Source organism: Vombatus ursinus, unplaced genomic scaffold, assembly GCF_900497805.2.
Source record: "Vombatus ursinus unplaced genomic scaffold, bare-nosed wombat genome assembly UNPS02014785.1, whole genome shotgun sequence".
In the NCBI taxonomy this organism is placed as follows: Eukaryota; Metazoa; Chordata; class Mammalia; order Diprotodontia; family Vombatidae; genus Vombatus; species Vombatus ursinus.
The window spans coordinates 8,230,471-8,253,511 of NW_020954563.1; the positions used below are offsets into that span (position 1 = coordinate 8,230,471).

The 23,041-nt window shown below is 40.9% G+C and overlaps 1 protein-coding gene across 1 annotated transcript in view; it reads left to right on the plus strand.

Moving 5' to 3' along the window:
• The first annotated feature begins 3,652 nt into the window (after window positions 1–3,652).
• Window positions 3,653–23,041, plus strand: part of SAMHD1 (SAM and HD domain containing deoxynucleoside triphosphate triphosphohydrolase 1) — a 56,635-nt gene continuing 37,246 nt past the window's right edge. Inside the window, exons 1-6 of the mRNA XM_027867103.1 lie at window positions 3,653–3,883; window positions 8,623–8,689; window positions 13,057–13,129; window positions 17,265–17,425; window positions 18,568–18,683; window positions 20,843–20,913. Coding sequence (XP_027722904.1) covers window positions 3,682–3,883; window positions 8,623–8,689; window positions 13,057–13,129; window positions 17,265–17,425; window positions 18,568–18,683; window positions 20,843–20,913 — 690 coding nt within the window. The 5' untranslated portion in view covers window positions 3,653–3,681. The remainder of the gene's footprint in view (window positions 3,884–8,622; window positions 8,690–13,056; window positions 13,130–17,264; window positions 17,426–18,567; window positions 18,684–20,842; window positions 20,914–23,041) is intronic.

A 23,041-nucleotide genomic window follows, 5' to 3' on the forward strand; every position in this document is an offset into this window, starting at 1 on the left:
TGAAAATACGTTTAATAGGAATGTATATGTAGAGCCTATATCAGATTGCATGCTGTCTTGGAGAAGGAAGTGGGGAGGGAGGGGGAAAAATTTAAAACTCAAAAGCTTATGGAAGTGAATGTTGAAAACTAAAAATAAATTAATTTTAAAAAAATTTTTAAGGGGAAAAGGACTTTAGGATTCTCTCAAGTTATAGGATGAGCTACAGAATGAACTGCACCCCCACCCCCACCCCAGGAGGGGCAACCCTTAATATTCTGTTTAACCCCTAGGGTTGGTATCTGCATCCAAACCTAGTCTTCTCTAGTTCATTTATCCATCTCTAAACTTCAAAGAAATGCACACATATGAACATATACTGTTTGGCAGCTCAGGTGATAGGAGGGGGGAAGAAATGAGAAACCAAAAACAAAGCTGGAATTCTCCTTTGACAAAAAAAGAAAATGAGGCATGCCCAGAGAATGGAAGTAAATGCCCCAAGGTCACACAAGTTGGTGGCTGTTACTAGAACTAGGGTCTTCTAGTTCTAGTCCTAAGAGTAATCAGATGAATACTAACCTTGCTTCTGAGACGGGTCAATCAACCAACTCCCACATGACTCCTTGGGAACCCAAACCAAAAATACTCTTCCTAGGCCATTACTCTTAGGTGATGTAGTCTCCTCCAATCAGAATGTGAGCTCCAAGAGGGCAAAGACTATTTCTCTTTTGTATTACCATTCCCAAAGCTCAGCAAAAGAGAGCCCTCATGTAAATCACCAAAACATGTTTGTTTTTAACTCACTTATATTTTCCCATTGTATTCTCTGTGATTAATAAATGCTTTTTATTTATTTGTTCATTCTGACCCTTTCCACAGCTTTTTCCAGCTCACCTAACAATAACAATAATCTTCCTTTTCTATTGGTGTTTCAAAGGGCCATTCTAGCAAATAGCCCAATGAAGCAGGCGCGGACAGACTGGGCCTCAGGAGATGCTTCTGGTGGCCTCCAGACTTTTCCCATTCCCTCAGGTGTCTCTAGAGCTTTTTTGAGTCTTTCAGAGTCTCAGGGCATTTTGGACTGGTTTCAAAAGAGTGTACTGTATATACGTCCTTGGTAAAAGCGAGCATCAAAAAGATGAATATAAAGGGGTATTTTTCCCATGTCCAGGACTTTGAGTTCAAGGGTGGTGCTTACTTTGTATTAGTTAGGGAGAAGGATGAGACCAACTTAAGGTATATGGTGTAAAGGGGAATGGACTTTAGTCATCCCAATTCTACCTAGAATGAAAAAGGGGGAATTTATATTTGAACAGGCTCTCTCCAGCTGTCCGATTAAGTAGCCTGCTTCTGTCTCAGCCAGAAGTAGTTTGCTAACTAAAAAGAGCTTGAAAGGTATTGACTAGCCCTGAAGTACATGGGCCAAGGTTGTCTCATTCTCTTAGAGCAGTGACATTTTGCGGAGGAAACAGTGCTGGAGCTGGGAGCAACAGCGGCTTCGGGGTCAGTAGCAGCGAAAAACATCCTTGTTCCAACCAGGAAGCGACAGAATACTGAACTGCAGAATCTGGGACAGGGAAAAGAGCCACAATAAGAAGAAACAAACTCGAAAGTCGCTCTTTGGTATAATTATGAATCACATGGATTGTGCAGCAACCCTGAGGTCTTTCCCTTATTGGGGCTGGGGCTTCAACCTTTAAGATGGTACTGTGAGTGTGTACTAATTAACGTAGCTTCCTGTAGGAAATGAAACTGACTAGAGGAATGGACTCTTTAAGCAACCCTGAATTTATCTCCTAAACCTTAAACCTGACCTAAACCCAGAGTGGCATTTAGATTATAATTGTATAAGTTCCTAGGGAAAGTGCAGTCTCATTCATCAATGGGCAAAGTTTTCTGCTCTTCCCAAGCACCGGGTCCTTCTCCCTGCTTTCTCAAGTTCGGGACATAGCTCACAGTCTACCTCTCTATTCCAGCACCCCTAACCTTATTATGTTAGGAAACTTCAGTTTACATGTTGACGTCCCCTCAAATGCCCTTGCTTCTCAAGTCATCATTTTCCTCAACTTCCATGAACTTCACCTCAGCCACACACAAGGATGGTCATGCTGTTTGTGGATCGGTGGAAGGAGAGAAGATTTAGGGAAGACAATAGCTCGGTTCAGATACAGCTGTCCCCAGACTAGACCAAACTTCACACCCCTCCTAACCCTGTATCCTGGTCATTTTCTTGCTAACTGCCCTGAAGCCACCACAGCTACTCTCCCTAGCTCCACATCTACCTCTTGTCCTGGGAACCCTAATCAAATCAATGCTACTAATGCTTCTTGAAAAGAGAGTGTTTAAATACAAAAATAATAAAAAAAAATAAAAAAATTAATAAAAAAAAGAGAGAGTGTGCGACTTCACCCTCCTTTGGGTCTGCTCACCTTCCCTATGCTTTCCCAAGCCAAAATTCCCTTCCCTGTCCATCACTCTCTTCTATGTGCAGTCTTCTCCCCATTCGAATGTAAGCTTCTTGCAGGGATTGTCTGGATTTCATATTGGTATCCCCTGGACTTAACGGAGAGTTTGGCACGTAGTAAATGTTTCTATTTATTCATTCAACTATTTAAGGGCAGTTATACAGAAAAGTCATTAGTCTTATTCAGCTTGGTCCCTGAGGGAAGAACCAGGAATAATGGGTGGAGGTTGTAATATGGCAAATATTAAGATTCTGATATAAGTAAAAACTGATTAACATACTGGGACCCCAAGGTAGAACGGGCTGCTTCAATATGTGTGTGTGGGGGGGTGGATGCCTTGGTTAGTGAGTTGCTCCTCTCTGGAGGTGATGTGGTTTAGGGGTTCAGGGGTGCTGGGACCCCAAAATCACAACACGCGGGTCCTGCCCAAAAGAATTTGACCCAAGACTTCTTTCAGCCAAAGACAAGGTTTATTAGAACATCCATCATATCAGGCAGACCCTTATGGAGTCCGAACATGAAGAAGCATTGGCTAGATTATAAGAATCTGAGCCCTTGCTAGATTATAAGAATCTAAATAGTGGTTAGATTATAAGACTCTGAGCCATGGCTAGATTATAAGAATCTAAGCATCTTAATGGAGACAAGATGGACCTTATATACAGAAAGACTATGAGAGGGATCTAGGAGTGGCCAAGTAGTCTATGAGGTAATAGAATTCCAGGGACCTGGACCACTTGGCCAAGGGAGAATGGAGAAATGGCCTGGGGCCATAGGGAGGTCCACAATGAAAGGCTAATTGATGCGATTATAGCCTCAGGGGAACCCCAGAGATTTGGCCTTGTGGGAAAGTCCAGGGTTTTTCCTTTCTGAGGCCCAGATCCCAACCCCATCAGAGGTTTCCTGGCAAAAGCTATATGAAGTTATAAAGGAGATTTTTGTTTGCACATGGTTTGGCCCAGACGGCTCTGAGGTCCCGGGCTATGTATGAGATTTTGCAACTACAGAAGACTCAAAGGCAGCGCACTTTTCCCAAGTCTCTGAAACAAGCGAGAACAGCACGGGTTTCAGTCATTGCGTGCAACCGCCCTCCGGGCGGGAGGGGCGCTCTCCTCCTCTGGCCTTCGAGGGAGGTGAGGGGCGTGGCCCGCCCTACCGGAGCCCGCAGTGCGCCTGCGCGCCCAGCTCCGCAGCGGGCTTCTGGAGCTTAGCGGGCGGCGGACGCTGAGTGAGGGCCATGAGGAAGCTCAAGATGCACCCAAAACGTGCCCGCTGCAGGACTCCTAGCCCCCCGCCGCAGCGCGGTGCGGTGCTGGCCGAGTCAGCGAGCGCGGAGCCCGAGGACGACGCGGACCCTCAGAGCTGGAGCCCCGAGCGGCTGTGTGCCTTCCTCAGCCGCCACGGCTTCAGCAACCCCGCGCTGCTCAGCCGCTTCCAAGGTAGCGGGCGAGGATGGGGTGCTGGGGTGCTGCGCCCAACCCGGGGTCTATGCGCCTCGCCCTCCAGCTCCCCAGCCACCCAGCAGGGATCCCCCCCCATCCTCCCTCTCCAGCCAGCCACCCTCCCCCCGGCAGCCCCTCCATCTCCCGCTCCCCACCACCCCTCCAGGGATACTCTCTTCCCCATAACCCCATCACCTACCTCACCCACCCACCCACCCCAGAGACTGCTCCGACCCGTGATCATCCCCCTGGGGCTACCCCATCACCTGGTCAGCTAACCCTCCCAACCACCTGCTCCACAGGGCATTCCCCACCCCCGCCTTACTTCTCTGCCCCTCTCCATGAGCCCCCCAGGGACCTCCACGGTTACTCCCTAGTGACCTGGTCAGTGATCCTCTCCCACAGACTCCACCCTCCCCTGCGACTGCTTCCCCAGTGACCCCCACAACCTGGTTTTCGGAGACCCCCCAGGAGCCCTCCCACTCTGCGGTGACTATCCCCCTCTGACTCCCTCGGGGCCCCCATGACTTGGTCAGTGACTCCGCACTACTTGTTACTTCACTCCGTCAGCAGCCGCACTGACCCTTCGCTTCATCCTGATCCAGCGTCCACTTAGATCACCATCCCTTCATTTATCTCCATAGCGGGAGCTCTTAACCAGATCCCCCGTCCTACTCTTTGGGACTTTCTCTTTGGCCTCTCACCTGACCAATGCCCACAATGCCAGAACTGAGTCGGGGGAAGCCCCCTGCGGAGGGACGGGGCTACTTTGCTTTAGGGTGGTAGATTGTATAGGGGAGGGGAATTTGAAGTTGGGAGGCCTTCCGAGGTTGGTAAGTAGACTAAAAAGCATCCAAAAAGGGAGTGGCGTGGCATGGTGGGGGTGGGGGTGGAGGGGTGCGCTGTGTATAGTAAACTATTAATGTTTGTTGAACCAAACCAGAACGTACTAATAAAGAGTTTTTTTGCTGGGGTCACCGAGGTAGATTTACTGAGAGTGTGTTCCAGGCACAGGTGGGGATGGGACCAACTTAGTGACGTAATTATTAGTCCTGGAGGAGGATTGGGATTGTGACACATTGTTATTGCCAAGCTTGCACAAAGCTATTCCCTCCTAACCTTCTGAAGATGGACATCGAGTCATTTGCCTTATTGGTAAATAATAAATGGTAATGAATTTTATGGCTACGAGGACTTATTTACAGCCTGAGCATCTACTCTTTGACTCTGGCTGGGCCTGTTATTTGCAGAGACTCATAACGCTGACGAAATTGCTTGGAAAGAAAAAACAGTGGGTTCCACTCCCTATCGTTTGTTCTGCAGAGCACCAAGCTGGTATCTTTGCTATTGTGGTTATCTAGCAGTCTACGGCTATGCCACATCATAAGAAGTTGTGCTTTAATGGGTGTTTGTTTCTCCTTGCTCCCTAGTTTCCATTCATCGCATAGACTTTTTATTTTTATTTTTTTTAACTTTTGAGATATCTTGTTTTCCCTCTATCTTTAGCTTAGGTCCAACCCAGACCTAAGCTAAAGCTTAGAGCCAGGCTCAGGCACCTCTTGTAACAATCTTGGTTGAAATATGCCCTCTAAGTTCAGTGTCTTATCTTTTGAATTAAGTTTCTTGTCAAGCTTTGCAATCTACTTGGTTTTTTGAAGTTGGATATAAAAGCTTAGCACCCATTTTACAGCTATCAGAAGGGGAAGTTGGTGTTGGCTGGTTATGATTTGCAGCTCCAATCTTTGCATGGCCAAGAAAGAGCCCTTCCTGTGGTGGGGCCCTAAAAATAGCTGGGGGTGGGGGTGTGGAGGGGGGGAGGGGAAAACTAACAGTTCATCCTTTGTTCTCTCCTCAAATCTTTTTGTAGGGATTAGGAAATTCTGGGAGCCATTACAGCTGTGGCACTCTGGGGTTGGTTCTTAAGTTGTTACTCTTCCCTAATTCCTTCCCCCAGGGTTGGTTCTTTTATTCCACTTTTACCTGATTCCTCCCCAGTGGCCCTCCACCCCCAATTTGAAAGAAAAGGTGTTTGCAGTGAGTTGAGATACCAATTTTCTGGCATGTTGGCCCATAGACTAAATTCACAAGGTTCCAGATCACAGGGTGTCTTTGATAACTTACCCCAATATGTTCTCTAAATACTAATAATGAAAATGAATAACAGCGTATATAATCCACTGCTTAGTAGAATTTAATGTAAATGCTCTTTGTGGATATTCTATTAGAGAAATATTTGTTGATTTGAAGTGCATAAATTGCTATATACATGGTATATACATGATAGCTGTTATTACTTGTGCTGGCCACTGTGCTAGAGGAGATAAACGTTCAGGTAAGATGCATCCCCTGCCTCAGAGATCTTATTGGTCTCGTAGGAGGGTAAGACAGCAACACAGATAATGTAATACACAATGTTACTGGATAAATACATTAGAGAGATGTGTGATGAGTTTTGAGGGCACAGGTCCTTACCAAGTGGTGGGGAGAGAGGAAAGGAGAAAGCTCTCTCACCTCACTCCGGGAAACTATTTTAGTCTTGTGAGTTATTATAAAATGTCTAATGAACAAATAAATCTGCGCTTCAAGGAAGTAAAGCTCCATCTCTCTGTACTCTGTCTTGACTACCACATCCATTCTAGTGGCTTTGTTTAGTAATGTGGATGACTCTCAAATCTTTGTACTATGTCTTACCATCACTCAGTGCACCAAGCCTGCTTTTCCACATGTTTGCTTCTCACCTTTACCTAGATGTTCCCGTGCCATTTCAAACTCCACGTGTCTAAAACATCATCTTCCCTCCAGAATCTGACCGACTAGCCTTCTAATGCCCCCGTTGGTGCTAACCATTCTTCTAGGCATGAAACTTCAGTTTGTCCTAAGTCAGGTCCTTGCCACTATTAGTATCTCAGAATCTCCCATCCTCTGTCTTCCTCACTCCCTTGTTACTTGCTACTTTAGTTAGCATTTAATTACTTCTTTCTTATACTATTGTAATAACCCCCTGTCTTGGCCTCCTTTAAATTGGCACATCAACTGCTGCCTTCAGGGTAAGCAGGCTACAATGACTACCATAGTATAAACAATAGCTCTAAAAAGGCAAACTCTTACAAGGTGTAATGAAGACTATCTTAGGAAAAAATGATGATATATATTTTCCTCTCAGAAAGGTGGAGGACTTAAATATAAACGTGTAACATAAAGAAATTTGTAAACTGGTTGACATCACCTGTTACTTCTGTTTATTACTGAACATACTTAAAATAGTTTTCTTAAATGTTAAAAATGTAAAGTAAAAAATGGCCAATTCTTTTCCAATATTTAAAAGTTTCCAAGTAACCACTTTTTAATTTCTTTAAATGAAACAAGATCAAACTGTATTCCGGTGGGCGGGGTGGATTTCTGTAGTTTATGGCTTAAATCCTACTGAATGGCTTTTCCTGAAGTGTCTGTTACTTTTGGCCTACTACAAAGGGTAGATGTTTTCACTCCAATAAGGAATATTTTGAGAAGCATAAAGTAATTTTTTTTTTTTTAGGCAGTTGTGGGAGGTTAAGTAACTTGCCCAGGGTCATACATCTAGTAAGTGTCAAGTGTTTGGTCTAAGGCTGGATTTGAACTCAGGTCCTCCTGACTTCAGGCCCGGTGCTCTATCCACTGCGCCACCTAGGTGCCCCCTCATAAAGTGATTTTTTTAAATGGCTGTAATGACAGAAACTTTTGACTAAAGTTTATGTTTTAAATATTTATTCTAGCAATCATAGTTCACTTAATTCAGGTTCACTGAGGACAGTGAGGGAAAAAAGAAAGGGAAAAATATAGAAGGAAATGAGAACATAAGTAGGAGTCATTAAAGAGATCATATTCATTATTTCAATTTCTTTAAATTAAACCAGTTCCCCACATTTTCCCATTAACAATAGTGCGGAGGTTGTTTGACTATGTAAATAAGGAAAAAAAGCCACAGTACTTACTTTTCTTGAAAGTATCTGAGTAAGGTTTCCAGGTATGTCTAGTGTTTTTAAACTGCTCATTGAGCAGAGCACTTAAGTGACAAATAAAAAAAGATAAAGTAAAACTTTAAAATATCTATAGAATTTAAATATAGAGACCTAATTTTTAGGTCAAACTTAGTAAAGAATGTGATCATTCAAATTAGCAAATAAAATCATTACCAAAAATAAAAAAGGTAAAGGACTATAGATATGGAATTCAATATTATTTGGAGCTATTAGGATTATTTTGTTGGTTGTCATTGCTTAAAATTTTTGATTCGTTGCAAGAAAAGGCCAGGGAATGTTTAGGAGAAATGACAGACTTAAAAAAAGACAACAATAAAACCAAAAATTTTTAAAAAAATTTTTAAAGGGAAGCAGACAAGATTCAGTCAAAGACTTGATAGAATCGCCTAAGTATAAAGTGAGGAGTCCAAAAGTCAGGATTGTTGTGTGCTTCTCTGTTCCTGCCTTTAAAAAAAACAATAAATTAGTCTATAAAGTATCAACAGATAAATGTGACGTAGCCTTACTTTTTATTGGCAAAAACACAGCATTCTTTTAAGTTACTTTGTATTTATAATTATAGATGAGTTTCGATGATAAGCTTTCTTGCAAACATTTTACACAAATCATATTATAGTGGATTTATCTCCAGAAAATTACATTTGAAGTACATTTAACTTAATAAATATATAAAGACAACATATATTAAAATATTAATCTTTAAAAATTTCTCCATAGAAAACAAAATCAGAGTCTCTCAGCTGCCCCACCTTGATGAATCACTTCTTGAAGATCTTGGAGTAAGGTAAGTGTATTGCTCTTTGAAGTGTATCAAAGCACAATTAAGATAATTCCCATTTAATGTTTTCTTCTTTTTGGATTATTATTTGAGTTCTTAATTTTTTATTAATTTGTAGACAGAGATAAAAGACAAGATCATAGTAATGTTGTCTGCACAGAAACATCTCTTTTTATGTGGAAGAAATTTGTCAGTGGGAAAGTGACATTCAATATATTTTAAATCTGGTCTGTCTTAGTTGAAAAATTTTGCTATGGAGTAAATGTTTTTTTAGTGGCCAGCTTCTCACTCTGAGTTATTTTAGAGAGCAACAGATTATGTACAAAAGTGTTAGGGAATAGTATTTGCAAGATGACCTAAGGCTGCAGACATAACTTAAATATTTCAAGTATTTATGTCACCTGGTTAGCAGTTGATTTTAAATCTTCATGTTTTGAAAAGCCATAATTTCCTGGTAATTTAATTTTGAAAAAAAGAAAACCAAGTATCATTAGCAAGGTTCAATTGTACCTTTTAAAGTTTGTGTAATTTTATCCCGGGATCAACAGCTAATCTCTTTTAAGACTCTTGCCTAAGATTTCATTGGTGTTCTATTCAAAGGTGCTTCTTAAGCAGTTTCTTCAGGGTTTGGAATTAGCCTCCTTTAGGGCTGGTAATCTTGGGGTATAAAATCTTGTTAGGGACCCAATATTTCCAGTTTACTCCACTTTATGGTGTTGTGGAAAAGTTACTAGACTGACAATCAAGAGATCTTCTGTTACTAGCAGTGTAACCTTGGGCAGCCAGGCAGTCAACAAGCATTTATTGTTTGCCAGAAAATAATGATAGAAAGGGAAAAAAATGATGTAGTCCATCTGCTCACAGACAGACAACATTTAAGTGTATCCAAAGTAAACACAGGGTAAATCTGGAGGAGAGTCACTAGCATGTCCTGGGAGGATCAGGAAAGGCCTCATTTAAGAGGTAGTATCTGAACTAAACTCCAATGGAAATACTAAGAAATGGGGGTGAGGAGGGAGTTCATTCTAGGAATGGGGGCAGCTCATTCCAAAACAGAGAGGAGAGATGGAGTTTTGTGTGTGAGGAAGAGATAGGAGTTCAGTTTTGCTGGAGCAAAGAGTGTGTGAAAGAAGTGATAAGTGATAAGGCTGGAAAGGAAGTTTGGGGCCCAGCCATGACGGGCTTTACAGGATAAACAAAGAAACCTGTATTTGATCTTAGTGGTAATAGGGAGGAGCCACTGGAGTTTGAGTGACATGGTCAGAGCCACGTTTTAGGACTGTCTGTCACTTTGGCAGTGGTTTGGAGAATGGATTGGAGAGGAGAGAGATGAGGTGTGGAGACCATTTAGAAGGCTGTGACAGTAGTTCAGGTGAGAGGTAATGAGAGCCTCAGTTGAGATGTTAGCTATGTGAATGGAGAGAAGGGCTCAGAATTATGAATGGTGTAGAGGTAGTATCCAAGAGACTTGGCAGGATTTGTTGGGTGAGGGAGAGTGAGGAGTCCGAGATGACTTCAGAGTTTTAAGCCTAGATGACTGGCTAGATTGGGATGCCATGAACAGAAACAGGTCAGTTCAGAAGAGGGGTATCCTTGAGGGGAAACGCCAGTGAGTTGTTTTGGACGTGTTGAATCTGAGAAGCCTGTGAGAGAAACATCCAGCTGGAAATGTCCAATGGGTAATTGGGTGTGGTGCTGAAGAACTGGGGTTCAGGAGAGGGCCCATAGCTGGATATATAGATCTAGGACCCATCTGCATGATTATTGAACCCATGGGAGCTAATAAAATCACCCAGATAGTGGTAGAGAAGAAGGCCTAGGACAGAATCCATAGTTTGGGAGTATGAAACAGATAAACATTCAGTCAGTTAGTAAACAGACAAAAAGCATTCATTAACCTCCTACCATGTGCCAGGCATTGAGCTAAATGTAGTGATACAAAGAGAAAGGTAAAAGACAGTCCTTCCTGTGAAGGAGCTAACTGTCTAAAGAGGAAGCCAGCATGTAAACAGCTATCCACAAACAATGTACAGGATAAACTGGAGAGAGTCAAAGGAAGGACAGTACTAGCTTTAAGGGGGATTGGGAAAAGCTTCTTGTAAAAAGTGAGATTTGAGCTGAGACTTGAAGGAAGCTCTGAAGTGGAGATGAGGAGAGAGAGTTCCAGGTATAGGATTCAGCCCATGAAAATGCCCAGAGTCAGGGAAATGGAGATCTTCTTCAAGGAACAACAAAGTGAGTAAAGTATAAGGAGACTTTAAAGCTAGGAGGAAGGAAGGTTATTAATGGCTTTACTGAGAAGCGGTCAGACAAGTAGGAACTGAGAACTGAGAGAGCCCTATCTAGACCTCAGTTTACTTTTCTGTAAAAAGAAAGGTTTGTGGGTTTTTTTTCCCCCAGTGCTAATATTTCACACTGGAGCCTAGTGGAATAGCACTTCTTTGGGGTGTTGGAGAGAATGGTCAAATTAAAACTTTTACCAAAAGACAGGTGGTCAGTCATTGTTACTTTATCAATAGTTCCTCATAAATAGTTTCAGTTTCTGCTGCTAAAATGGTCAGGGCAGATAAAGAAGGAAAAAATGTGGCATAGGGGAAAGAGAGAGTTAGAGATGGAGATTTGAATCCAGGCTCTGACACTAGCTATGTGACTCCAATGATCACTTTGTCTTTCATTGCCTCAGTTTTTTTTTTCCCCCAGAATCCACTTCTACAAAGTTAGGTGATAATAATTGCACTAGTTACCTTTACAGAGTTGTTGTATGGAAGGAAAGCACTTTGTAACCTTAAAATGTGGTATAAATGTGAGCTGGTGGTGTAATTATCAGACATAAAGTAGCCTATAGTACGTTCTTCTCTTCCTCCAATCACCACTGAAAATATATTTTTAAAAAACAGCAACAACAACAAGAAGACATCTTGGTGTAGTGAATAGAAAGCAGGCTTAGGATCAAGAAAGCTTAAGTTTGTATCCTGCTTCTGACACTGAGTTCTGTTGGTTAGAGTGTGGTGGTGTTAATAATACCAAGGTTACAGATTTGATCACTATATGGGTCATGAAAAAAAGGAAATATTTGGGGGCAGTTAAGTGGCACAGTGGATAGAGCATTGGGCCTGGAGTCAGGAAGGCTTATCTTCCTGAGGTCAAATCTGGCCTCAGACATTTACTAGCTGTGTGACTCTGGTCAAGTCTCTTAACCCTGTTTGCCTCAGTTCCCTTATCTGTGAAGTGAGCTGGAGAAGGGGAAAACCACTCCAGTATCTTTGCCAAGAAAACCCCAAATGGGGTCACAAAGAACTTGAAGTGACTGAACAATGGCAAATCTGACACTCAGTGAGTGATCCATGGGCAAATCTATTAACTTCTCAATCATCCCGTCCCATTCGTCCTGTCCTTTCCAGAGCACCCCCTTTCCCCACCCCTTGAAGACTCGATTAAGATTAAGTCTTGGAGCAGATCATGATCTGCCTGGGTGGGAGAAGTTCCTTCAGCAGAACCAGTCCGAAAGAGATCAAGTACCTTCTTGTGACAAGTGTTGATTATCAGTGTATTATTGTTGAAATATCCTCAGATACTCTGAGATACCCTCAGGGGCCAGGCCTCTGATAAATAGACCAGGCTTGGAAGGATTTTGAACCAGCCACATCCAGTGAGGTGACTATTTATATATTAATTGTTGCGTGTATCTGGAATGAAACTACTTCAGCAGAGAGTGAGCAGTCCTAGGACCAAGGGATGTCAGTCAACTGGAGAGAGTCTGGATTCCAGAACTGACTCAGCCATGGTTGTGTTAGGAAAAATTCATATCACCATAGTCAACTGGTATTTATTGTGGACTAAGTGCATTGGGGGGCAGCTAGGTGTATCAGTGAATAGAGAACTGGGCATGGAATCAGGAAGACTTGTCTTCATGAGTTCAAATCTGGCCTCAGACACCTATTAGCTGTGTGACTTTGGGCAAGTCACTTTACCTTGTTTGCCTCAGTTTCTTCATCTGTAAAATGAACTGGAGAAGGAAAGGTCAAACCACTCCAGTTTCTTTGTCAGGAAAACCCCAAATAGGGTCATGAAGAGTCAGACACAACTGAAAAACAACTGACCAACAACAAAGTGTATTGGGGACACAAAAGAAATAGAGCATTTTGTCAGTTTAGCTTTTAGATGGCTGTCAAGACTAACCAGCCAGCTATCCTGTGAGTGTGCTTAGAAACCTTATTTGCTTGGGAGATTTATTGAAGTGTTTTTTAAGTTATTAATGGTTCTTAGTGATCTGTAGGTAATTGACTTGATTTTTAAATCATTCCTAAGCAGTGTCACATACTCTATTAAGCAAGTTGTGACTTTTGTTTTTTGGTGTTTGGTGACTCTCCCAGGTCTTTAGGAGACAGACAGAAGCTGCTGGATTGTATCTGTAAACTGAATCAAAGCCATGATGACGCAATGAAGGTAAGTGGGAGTTAGTTTTTAATGTTGGCCTTTAATATTACTCTCTTTGAAGGACCTCAGTTTCCCTTTACCCATTTCATGTTTGATTCATGTATCAAGAATGTAAAATATGTTACTGAAATAAAAGTTGTCATTCAACATAGCCTAGATCACAGGTTTTGGGTTTTTTGGTTTGTTTTTTTAATAAAGTTTGAGGTGTTAGTAAATTTAATGTTGTATACTAGAATGTGCTGTTACTTTGCTACAGAGAAAGATATAGTTCTTTTTTCATTTTTCACTCCATTCAAACCTCCAGTGTTTAGGTTTTCAAGGTTCTGACTTATTAGTGTTTATTGAAGTTTCCTAATCCTTTTCCAGTGGGTTGAGAAATGGAGTATTGGGTTTGGTTTTGTTAGAGAGAGACTAAAGTAGTGGGCCTGCCTTGCTATATCTCATCTTTTCGGATGAGCAGTACTTTTCAGCAGATACATTCTAAATGTTGAATGTGGCATTTATTACATTTTTTAAAAGAAAGGAAACTATGTACCAGAGATTTAGAGTTTCATGTGCAAACATGGGTAGCTAGGTGGTACAGTGGAGAAAGTGTTGGGCCTGGAGTCAGGAAGAGCAGGTTCCCCACCCCTGAGTCCTAGACTCTTTTTTTTTTTAAACAGCATTACACTATTTAATGAAATGGTTGTACAATTAGCCACAAAAGAGCTGTGCCCCTACCCCCACCCCACCATAGGAAAGCTGTATTAGACAGGGACTAGGAAGGTGGTTGTTTTCATTTCCCCATCCCCAGAGGCTTAAAGGAAACACTTAGCCTTGTTCCCCCAACTGTTTAATGTGTGGAAGACGATACACAAACACCACCTGCAGGAGAGACTGTCCTTTTGCATGAGCTTCTTATCAGTAAAGAGGGATGGCACAACCACACACTCAAGCAGATAAATCTGGACTACATAGGGGTCAGAGACTCTCCCTGCATTTCTGCTCCCTTTTCTAGTGTCATCATTGTAGCCTCAGTCGATAGGTTCCCTCTACCCTAACTGGGTTCTCCTGCATAGTTTATTGCCAGTAGGACAATAGCCCTTGGGGAACAGCAGTCAGTCCTCTGTTGGATAATAATCCAGATGCATCAGGGCTGGCCCAACTGGCCTCTGCTTGTTGGCAACGGTTCTTTGCCTCAGCTGATGAAGTGTAGAAGCAATGGGACAGAGCACTGGGCTGATGGGTGTTCCTTGCTTTGTGTGTCTTCATCCTCAAGAGCAGCTTTGTGGTTAGCAATCGCATTCACCTTTCCCAGGGCACTCTGTAGTCAGGCTGCTACTTAGTCTCCACAGCATCGTGGCTAGGATACTCACCTTGTCTTCCGTAGGTGACAGTCTTCATTAGACAGGATCCCTGCAGACCCACAGATTAAAGGATGCTAAGGGTCACATTGTACTATTCCTTCTAGCTTTGACAGCTGTTTCTCAGGCTCTGCAGTTTGTCAGCTTGGGGAAACTTGTCCTGCTCAGGATGATAATGTAGCTCATATGTGTCTGGCACTGTCTTTGGAGGGGTGGAGAAGAAGAGTTGCATTCTCATGCCCTGCACCAACCCTTATGCTGCTCTATGCTGATTCTAGCTGTGCTGGTAGATGGTTGGCCAAGACTCTATCAGGGTCGGTGGGGTTGCTACTGGGATCAGGTTAGATGGGAGGTAACTAGCCACTGCCTCAGGACAGCTAGCTGTTTAGCCAGAACCTCAGGAGTCAGCTTCTCAGCAGCTATTGCCTTTGTCTTTCCCATCTCAGTAATTAGCTCTTGAACCTCATGCAACAGTGGCTGGTACTTCTGTTGGGCCCCCAGCATTTCAAACTCCACTCTATATTCTGCCCTTTTGGTTTTCCCAATACAATGTGAAAAGCCAAGCCCCTTGATTCATACCCTCTTGTCAATGAATTTGTTATTGGCCACATCAGGGTTGACAGCAGTGCACTCTATAATTGTGCTTGTCATCTCTTCCAAATCAGATTCTGTTTGGTTGTCTTCAGAGAGGGCACTGGTTTCTTAAAAATCTAGTTGTTTTCTGGTAGTGCCAGGGAGATTGGCATTTTTGGGGTCTTCTACAACCATGCCAGAATAGGGCATGAAAGATGGGGTTGAGGGGAGGGGACTGATGCCTTAGTTTGTCTTAAGTTTGAACCATGGAAGAAACTGGTCTAGGCCCTGGACTAAGATAGCTGTATTAGTTGGGCCATTCTGACTCACGTATAACATTTTTGCTCCCATGTAGTCATAGCTTTCAATTGTCATTGGCAGTGTTTAAAGAAGTAGTGATAGTCAGTGAGCTCCTGTGGATTCAGTCTTAGCTTTTATGGAATAACTAAGGAAGTTTATGCAAGGATACCATTCTCTAGTGTTACTGTCAATCAGGTGTGTAATCAAGAAGTTATGCTTGTATACAATCAGTTGTTTGGTTGGTACTGACCCTCAAGCATTGGTATTTCAAGCAAGTCCTGGAATCCATCCCTAGTGCTGAAGTTGTGATTAGAATTCTTCTCCGCATGTTCTTTACCCATTTCACAGTCATCATTTAGGCATGATCACTTGCTCAGACTTTTTAAATTGAAGTCCTTGAGATCATGTACACTTTCAGTTCTCCTTTTCTTATCTCAGAGAGGCAACATGATTCTGTCCACCGAGTCTTGTGACGTGGTTTTCATTTCCACCTCTGACACGTACTAGTTGTGTGACTGAGCACGTTTGGTAACCCCCTCACTACCACTTCTTACACTTCTTACCTTGAAATCACAGGCTCAGACCTGGACTTATACATTTAGCGAGACAGACAGAGCTAGATAAAGGGGGCTTTGCTTAAGGCACCATATCTAATGCTGAGGATACAAATATAAGTAAGCAAGATGGACCCCACCTTCAGGGAGTTTACCTTCTAATAGTAGAAGACAACACAAAATGTTAATCTCATATATAAACAGAATCACCTTTGTTACCACTGTTAATGTCACAACTACATCTATATGTAGGTGACTTAACAGCATTTCTGATCTCTTCTCCCTTGATTGTCATTAAGACCAATCGCAGCTTTTGGCAGATTTCGTATTGTATTTTTTTTCATTAGAAATATTTATTGGGGCCGATAGGTGGTGCAGTGGATAAAACACTGGCCCTGGAGTCAGAAGGACCTGAGTTCAAATCTGGCCTCAGACACAATACTCACTAGCTGTGTGACTCTGGGAAAGTCACTTAACCCCAATTGCCTTACCAAAAAAAAAAAAAGAAATATTTATTAATAATGGTTCTTTTGAAGTGTTGTTATTCCTCTTGAAACTTATTGCCTTCCCTCTCCCACTTAATATTATTTTATTTTTTCCAGTTACATGTAAAGATAGTTTTCAACATTCACTTTTATAAGATTTTGAGTTCCAAATTTTTTTCTTCCTCCCTTCCTTGTCTCTAACATGGCAAGCAATCTGATACAGACTATACATGTACAATCATATTAAACCTATTTCCATATTAGTCATGTTGTGAAAGAAGAATCAGAACAAAAGGGAAAAACCACGAGAGAGAAAATTTTTTAAAAAAGAGAGAGAGAGAAAATAGTATGCTTCAATCTGCATTCAGACTCCATAGCTGTTTCTCTGGATGTGGATAGCATTGTCCATCATTTCATATTGTATTTTTAAATCAACTGTACAACTTCAACTGCAATGTCATATTTTCTTTGAATGTACTTGGGTTTTCAGTATTGCTATTCAACACTGATTTTGTAACTTTTTAACTCAATGTGGTGACTTTACTGAAAGGTACAGGTGATCCAAATGAGAAGGTCAGTTTTATTTGGTACTCAAGGTTACGCTATTAAGGCTAGTCAACCAAGGTAGTCAAAAGATGAAGCAAATGAACTTTCTGTCTAATTTGATTGTTAATGAATGGACTTGTCCCAGAACTATGTAATTGTATTACTTGGAGGGAATCATTGGTTTATATGGTATCTTAAATACCTGAATAGCTTTGGTCTTCCTGGTTTGACTAGGCATAGTTACATGGGATTAAAAGAATGTGTTATTACCTTTAACCTATGCATAAGTTGTTTTCATATACAACTGATAACTTCAGATAAAGTAATAATCATCATTTTCCAGATATTTAATGATCCTATTCATGGCCACATAGATCTTCACCCTCTTCTTATCCGAATCATTGATACACCTCAGTTTCAACGTCTTCGATATATTAAACAGCTGGGAGGCTCTTACTATGTTTTTCCAGGTGCTTCGCACAACCGATTTGAGCATTCTCTAGGGTAAGGAAGAAATATGCACCTACAGGTATTAGAAATGAGTAGTTCTTTAAGTGTTTCCATTACAAAGAGCTTATGGTTAAAGCCTGTCATGATTATCTGTTTTAGTAGTTTAATTGTTGTATTTAACTGAGTTTCTTCTAGCATCGTTAAACATTATTATGATATGATTTGTTTCCTACTTGTGTACCTCCTGAGAGTGGTGGTTGGGCTGGTAAAACAATTAAAAATTTATCTTCAGGGTATTTCAGGGACCCTCTTTCTTTTACCTTCTTATTGACATTATAGTTTATAAATATTAAGCCCTTCAATTTTTGTACTATCTGCTTATTCTTATATAGATTGAGCGTTTGAAACCAAATTACTAAATAATGTTTTAGGAAAAATATCAATTTGAAAGACAAGATTAGAGTGGTAACAACAGTTAGAGCGGTCTTTTTCTGAATAGCATGGAGGAAATGCTGCTGGGTGGCAAGAAGTGTAGATAGTTTCCAATTTTTCTTTTGAGACAGTTCTTTCTAATATAACTTTTGTTATGTGATATCATGTGAATTATTAGAGAATCACATATAATCCATATTGAATTGTGAACATAAAAATTATACATAAAAGTGCCCTTTTTGGGGGATTATCCTTTATGCTCCTTTCCACGTGTTCAGAGAATTGAGGGTGACTAGAATTTTAAGGTTACTCTGAAACAGAAGATTCTTAACCTTTTTGGTGTGTGTTATGGATCCCTTTAGCAGTGTGGTAAAGCCTATAGACTCCTCAAAAGAATATTTTTAAATACATGAAATAAAATGCATAGTGTTACAGAAAAAAAGATTATAGTGAACTGTAATTATCAAAAAAAAGTTTAAAAAGTTCAGGGACCCAGGATAAGAACCTGTGCTCTCCAGAAATATAAGCAAATATAACAGGTTGGATTACGGTTCTCTGGGGCCTGAAGAGAGGAATAGTTTGAATCAAAGAACATCCTCCCTCTGATTACTTAAGGTCCTTGACAGTCACAGTGGCGTGTAGGGGGAGGCATGGCCTCCAACGGGTCAAAAGTCACACAGGATTATATGTACAAAAGGTCCATTCTTGATTGAAGAAACAGAATAGCTCCCAAAAGGAAATTTTATTTTCTTCTTGCTTGGCAGCGTCGGGTATCTAGCAGGATGTCTGGTCCGTGAACTACAAGAAAAACAGCCTGAACTAAAGATAACTGAGCGGGATGTGCTTTGTGTTCAGATTGCTGGGCTCTGTCATGATCTAGGTAAGCATATGCAAGGAGCTAAAGGAGTTGACATGATTTATATAACTATTTGGGGATATGTTATTGTTCTGTTATTTTTTAAAACAGACCAACTGGGGAATCTAGTGTACAGCAGCAATCTTAAGTTCTCTTTTATAATACCTCGGTGACTTATCATCATAAAAAATATGTCATGGTTTTCCTCTTTAATTCTAGAGTACATGGCATAGCTCCCATAGTCAAGTCCTGTTGCCTAGGTTGAGCATTTCTGCTATAGTATGCTGTATTAAAGGGTCAATTGGATTATGAAAGTCTTCTGATCAATATGTCCCAGTGGATATTTTGACCTTTTGCCTGTTAACCATCCTGAATCCATCTTTCTTATGTTCAGAATACCTGAGATTTTTTGAACAAGAAGATTCTCAAGTTGGGGGTAGGAGAAAGGTGGTGCTAATCCATGTGAGTGTAAGGCTAAACAACAGCCCTTAAGACTTTAAAAAAGGACTTGTTACACTTGTTATTTGTAATATTAATAATCCTGTTGGCAACCCAATATACTCTTGCAGCTATTTGTGAAGCTAGGTAATCACTACACCTGGAAGGGACCATAGATATCTGACTTGTGAGGAAATCTAGTTCTTTGGGTTACTCTCTTTCCTCTGTATTCCTTAGATATTAGGAAGGAAATGTTTCTCACAGTCCACAGACTGTGTCCCTAGCCCATTGACCAGGCTAGGTAAGTTTGGAACAGATTACCACTAGAAAGTTGGCCCTTCCTCATTTCTCAATCATTCCCCCAGTTGATAAATAGTCAAAGGATATGGTCAAGCAGTTTTCAGAAGAAGAAATCAAACCAATCAGTAGTCATAGGAAAAAATGCTCTGAATCACTAATAATTGGAGAAATACAAATTAAAACAACTCTGAGGTACTACCTCACACCTATCAGATTGGCCAGTATGACAGAAGAGGAAAATGACAAATGCTGGAGGGGGTGTGGGCAGATAGGAAAACTGATGTACTACTGGTGGAGTTGTGAACTGGTCCAACCATTCTGGAGAATGATTTGAAACTCCCAAAAAGCCATAAAACTGCATACCCTTTGACCCAGCAATACAGGCCACTAGGTAGGTCTGTATCCCTGAGAGATGAAAGAAAAAGGAAAAGAGATAAAAAAACAAGAAGGAAAAGAGCCTTTATGTAAAAAAATATTAGTAGTAGCTCTTTTTCAGGTGGCAAAGAATTGAAAATTGAGGGGATACCCATTAATTGGGGAATGGTTGGACAAGTTGTGATATGTGATTGTGACAGAATACTATTATGCTATAAGAAATGAGGAGAGGATAGTTTCAGAAAAGCCTGGGAAGACTTATATGAACTGGTGCAAAGTGAAGTGAACAGAACTAGGAGAACATTGTATCCATTAACAGCAATATTGTACCATGATAAACTGTGAAAGACTTAGTTACTCTAGTCAATATAATGATTTAAGAAAATTCCAAAGCACTTACAGTGAAAAATACTATCTACCTTCAGAGAAAGAACTGATGGAATCACAATGCAGATCAAAGCATACTTTTCTAAACTTTATTTTTTGTCTGTTTTCATTTGTAATATGGCTAATATGGAAATATGTTTTGCATGACTACACATGCATAATCTATATAAAATTGCTTGCCTTTTCAAGAGAAGTGATGGGGACAGCTAGGTGGCACAGTGGATAGAGCACTGGCCCTGGATTCAGGAGGACCTGAGTTCAAATTCGGCCTCAGACCAAACACTTGACGCTTACTAGCTGTGTGATCCTGGGCAAGTCATTTAACCCCATTGCCTAACCTCCCCCCCCCAAAAAAAAGAAAGAAAAGAAAAGACAAGTGATGGAAGGGAAGGAAAGAATTTGGAACTCAAAATTTAAAAAATCAAATGTTAAAGTTTGTTTTTACATATAATTGAGAAAAAATTAAATGAAAAAAAAGTTGGCCCTTAAGTGATGAAGTATTTTGCTCACAGCAACTTGAGAAGACTGTCTTCTCAAACCTGGAGGAAGATATGTGTTTTGATGAGGCCATAGATCTTTTGAAGGATTGAAATCAATTAAGTTTGAATGAAGAAGAATGGAAAAAATGAATTTATGCTTCTCAGTAGTGTGAACCAGTGTTTCTTATTCTCTTCTTTTTTAAGGTCATGGACCATTTTCACACATGTTTGATGGAAGATTTATACCCCTTGCTCGCCCAGAATTGAATTGGAAGGTATGTGATATAGTCATGTTTTCATATAGAATAAACAGATGAAGTATTTATTAAGTACTTACTCTGTATCAAGCACTGCACAAAGTTCTGGGGATACAAATACAAGCAAAAAAGACAATCCCTACCCTCAGAGTGCTTATATTCTAATGAGGGAAGAGGGCCTAGAAGACATGGGGAGAGAGGAGGAGCAGGCCCCCTGGCAGCATGTCTCCAGGGCATGCAGGAGCTGAAAGGCCCAGAGAGGGAGGAGTGAACCCAGGAGTGGAATGGGCGTGGCCTAGGGCCCTCTAGAAACTCGTTAATTAGGAGATACAAGAAGCTACCATGGCGTCTTTTAAATAGTCGACTATACTGTTGTTTTTGTATCACCTGTATTTTCCAATGTACCCTCTTCTTCGCAGAGAACAGTCTCTTATAACAAAAGAAGGAGAAAAACTAACCACCACAGCAAAGAAGTCTGACGTTATAAGTAGTGTCACACGCTGAGTCTCCTACCTCTAAAAAGAAGCAGGAGGTGGCATTTTCTCAAGTTAACTCATAATTTTGCAGCATTCAGTTTTTAATTTTTTTTTTGTATTTTCATTGTTGATATCATTTTGTATGTTGTTTTCCTGGTTCTGTTTACTTCATTTTTCATCAGTTCCTGTGTCTTCCTGTGCTTCTTTGTAGTCATATTTTTCATTTCTTATAACCCAGAAATATTCTATAACATTTGGGTACTATATAGCTTGTTTAGCTGTTTCTCAATTTGATGGGCACCTACTTTGTTTCCGGTTTTTTGCTATTATTAAAAGTGCTACTATTAATATTTAGCTGTATTTGGGGCCTTTCTTTTTGTCAGTGACCTTCATGGGGGTATATGCCCAGCAAGTGGAACCTCTGGGTCAAAGGGTATTAAATTGACTTTTTGTAATTGGGTGCTTTATGGTTAAACCTCAAATGTTTTAGGACATAGAACTTTGAAGCAGCTCATTTTAAAATTTGACAAGATAGGTAAAAAGAAATCTACAAGTATATTATTTTTAGAGAATAAAATAAAACTAAATATCTTAAAAAAGAGATTAGATTTATTATGCTTGGTCCCAAAAGGCAGAGCAACTAAAAGCAATGGGGAGAAGTTACAGGGAAGTAAATTTCAGCTTGATATAAGGGAATATGACATAATAGAGTTGTCTGATAACTATATGGGTCTCCTAAGAAGGTGAGGTATTCCCTCACTCATTGGGGATGTTCTAGCCAATGGTGAACTTGTCAGTCATGGAGCAGAGGATGTTTTAGCTTTGGGCCAGGCCAGGTGTTCTCCAAGGCTTTTTTTTGCTCGACTATTTGGTTATACAATTAAAATCTAGTAGGACAGGTGGAATGTGCGCAGTTGACTACAAGTTAGTGATGATTCACATTCATCTAGCATATTCATGTTTACAGAGTGCTTTCCTCAAGACAGCCCTGTGAGGTAGATGGGACGTAGTTCAAGTATTCTCTCCATTCTACCGATGAAGAAGCTCAAAACTGAAAAAAGTCAAATGACTTTGCTAAGGTCACACCTAGTGGATATCTAAGTCTGAACTTGAATCCAGGTCTTTTGGCTTCAAGTTCAGTACCCTTTCCCCTCTACCATACTGCATTTCTCAAGTGAGAATATAAGTGTAGAAAAGAATTACGAATGTGGTTCTGTCAGTTCATGGCAAAATAGATCAGTTATAGCAGTTTGTAGAGTAGAAGGAGCACTACATGTGAAGTCAGGACCAGGGGTCCAGTCCTGGCTCTGCCACTTCTCAGCTGTGTGATCCTAAGCAAGTCACCTAACTTCTCTGGGACCTCATTTTGCTCATCCACTTTTGGGGTGGAGTCTAACAAAAGGGTTGGATTGGATGAGCTCAGGGACCCTTCCAGCTGTAAGTCGGTGATCCTGTGAAATACCTATAGGTGGGCTGTTAGATAACAGCTCAGGTGGGGAAGGATCCCCATCTGGCCTCTGTGGGCCCTTCCAGCTCACAGAATTTTAGAACTACTTTTAGAATTGCCTGCAACCTGTGTACATCCTTTTGCACACGAGTGGTAGCAAATCTTTCTCCTTTTTTTAAAATTTAATTTATTTAGTATTTTGTTTCTCCCCAGTTGCATATAA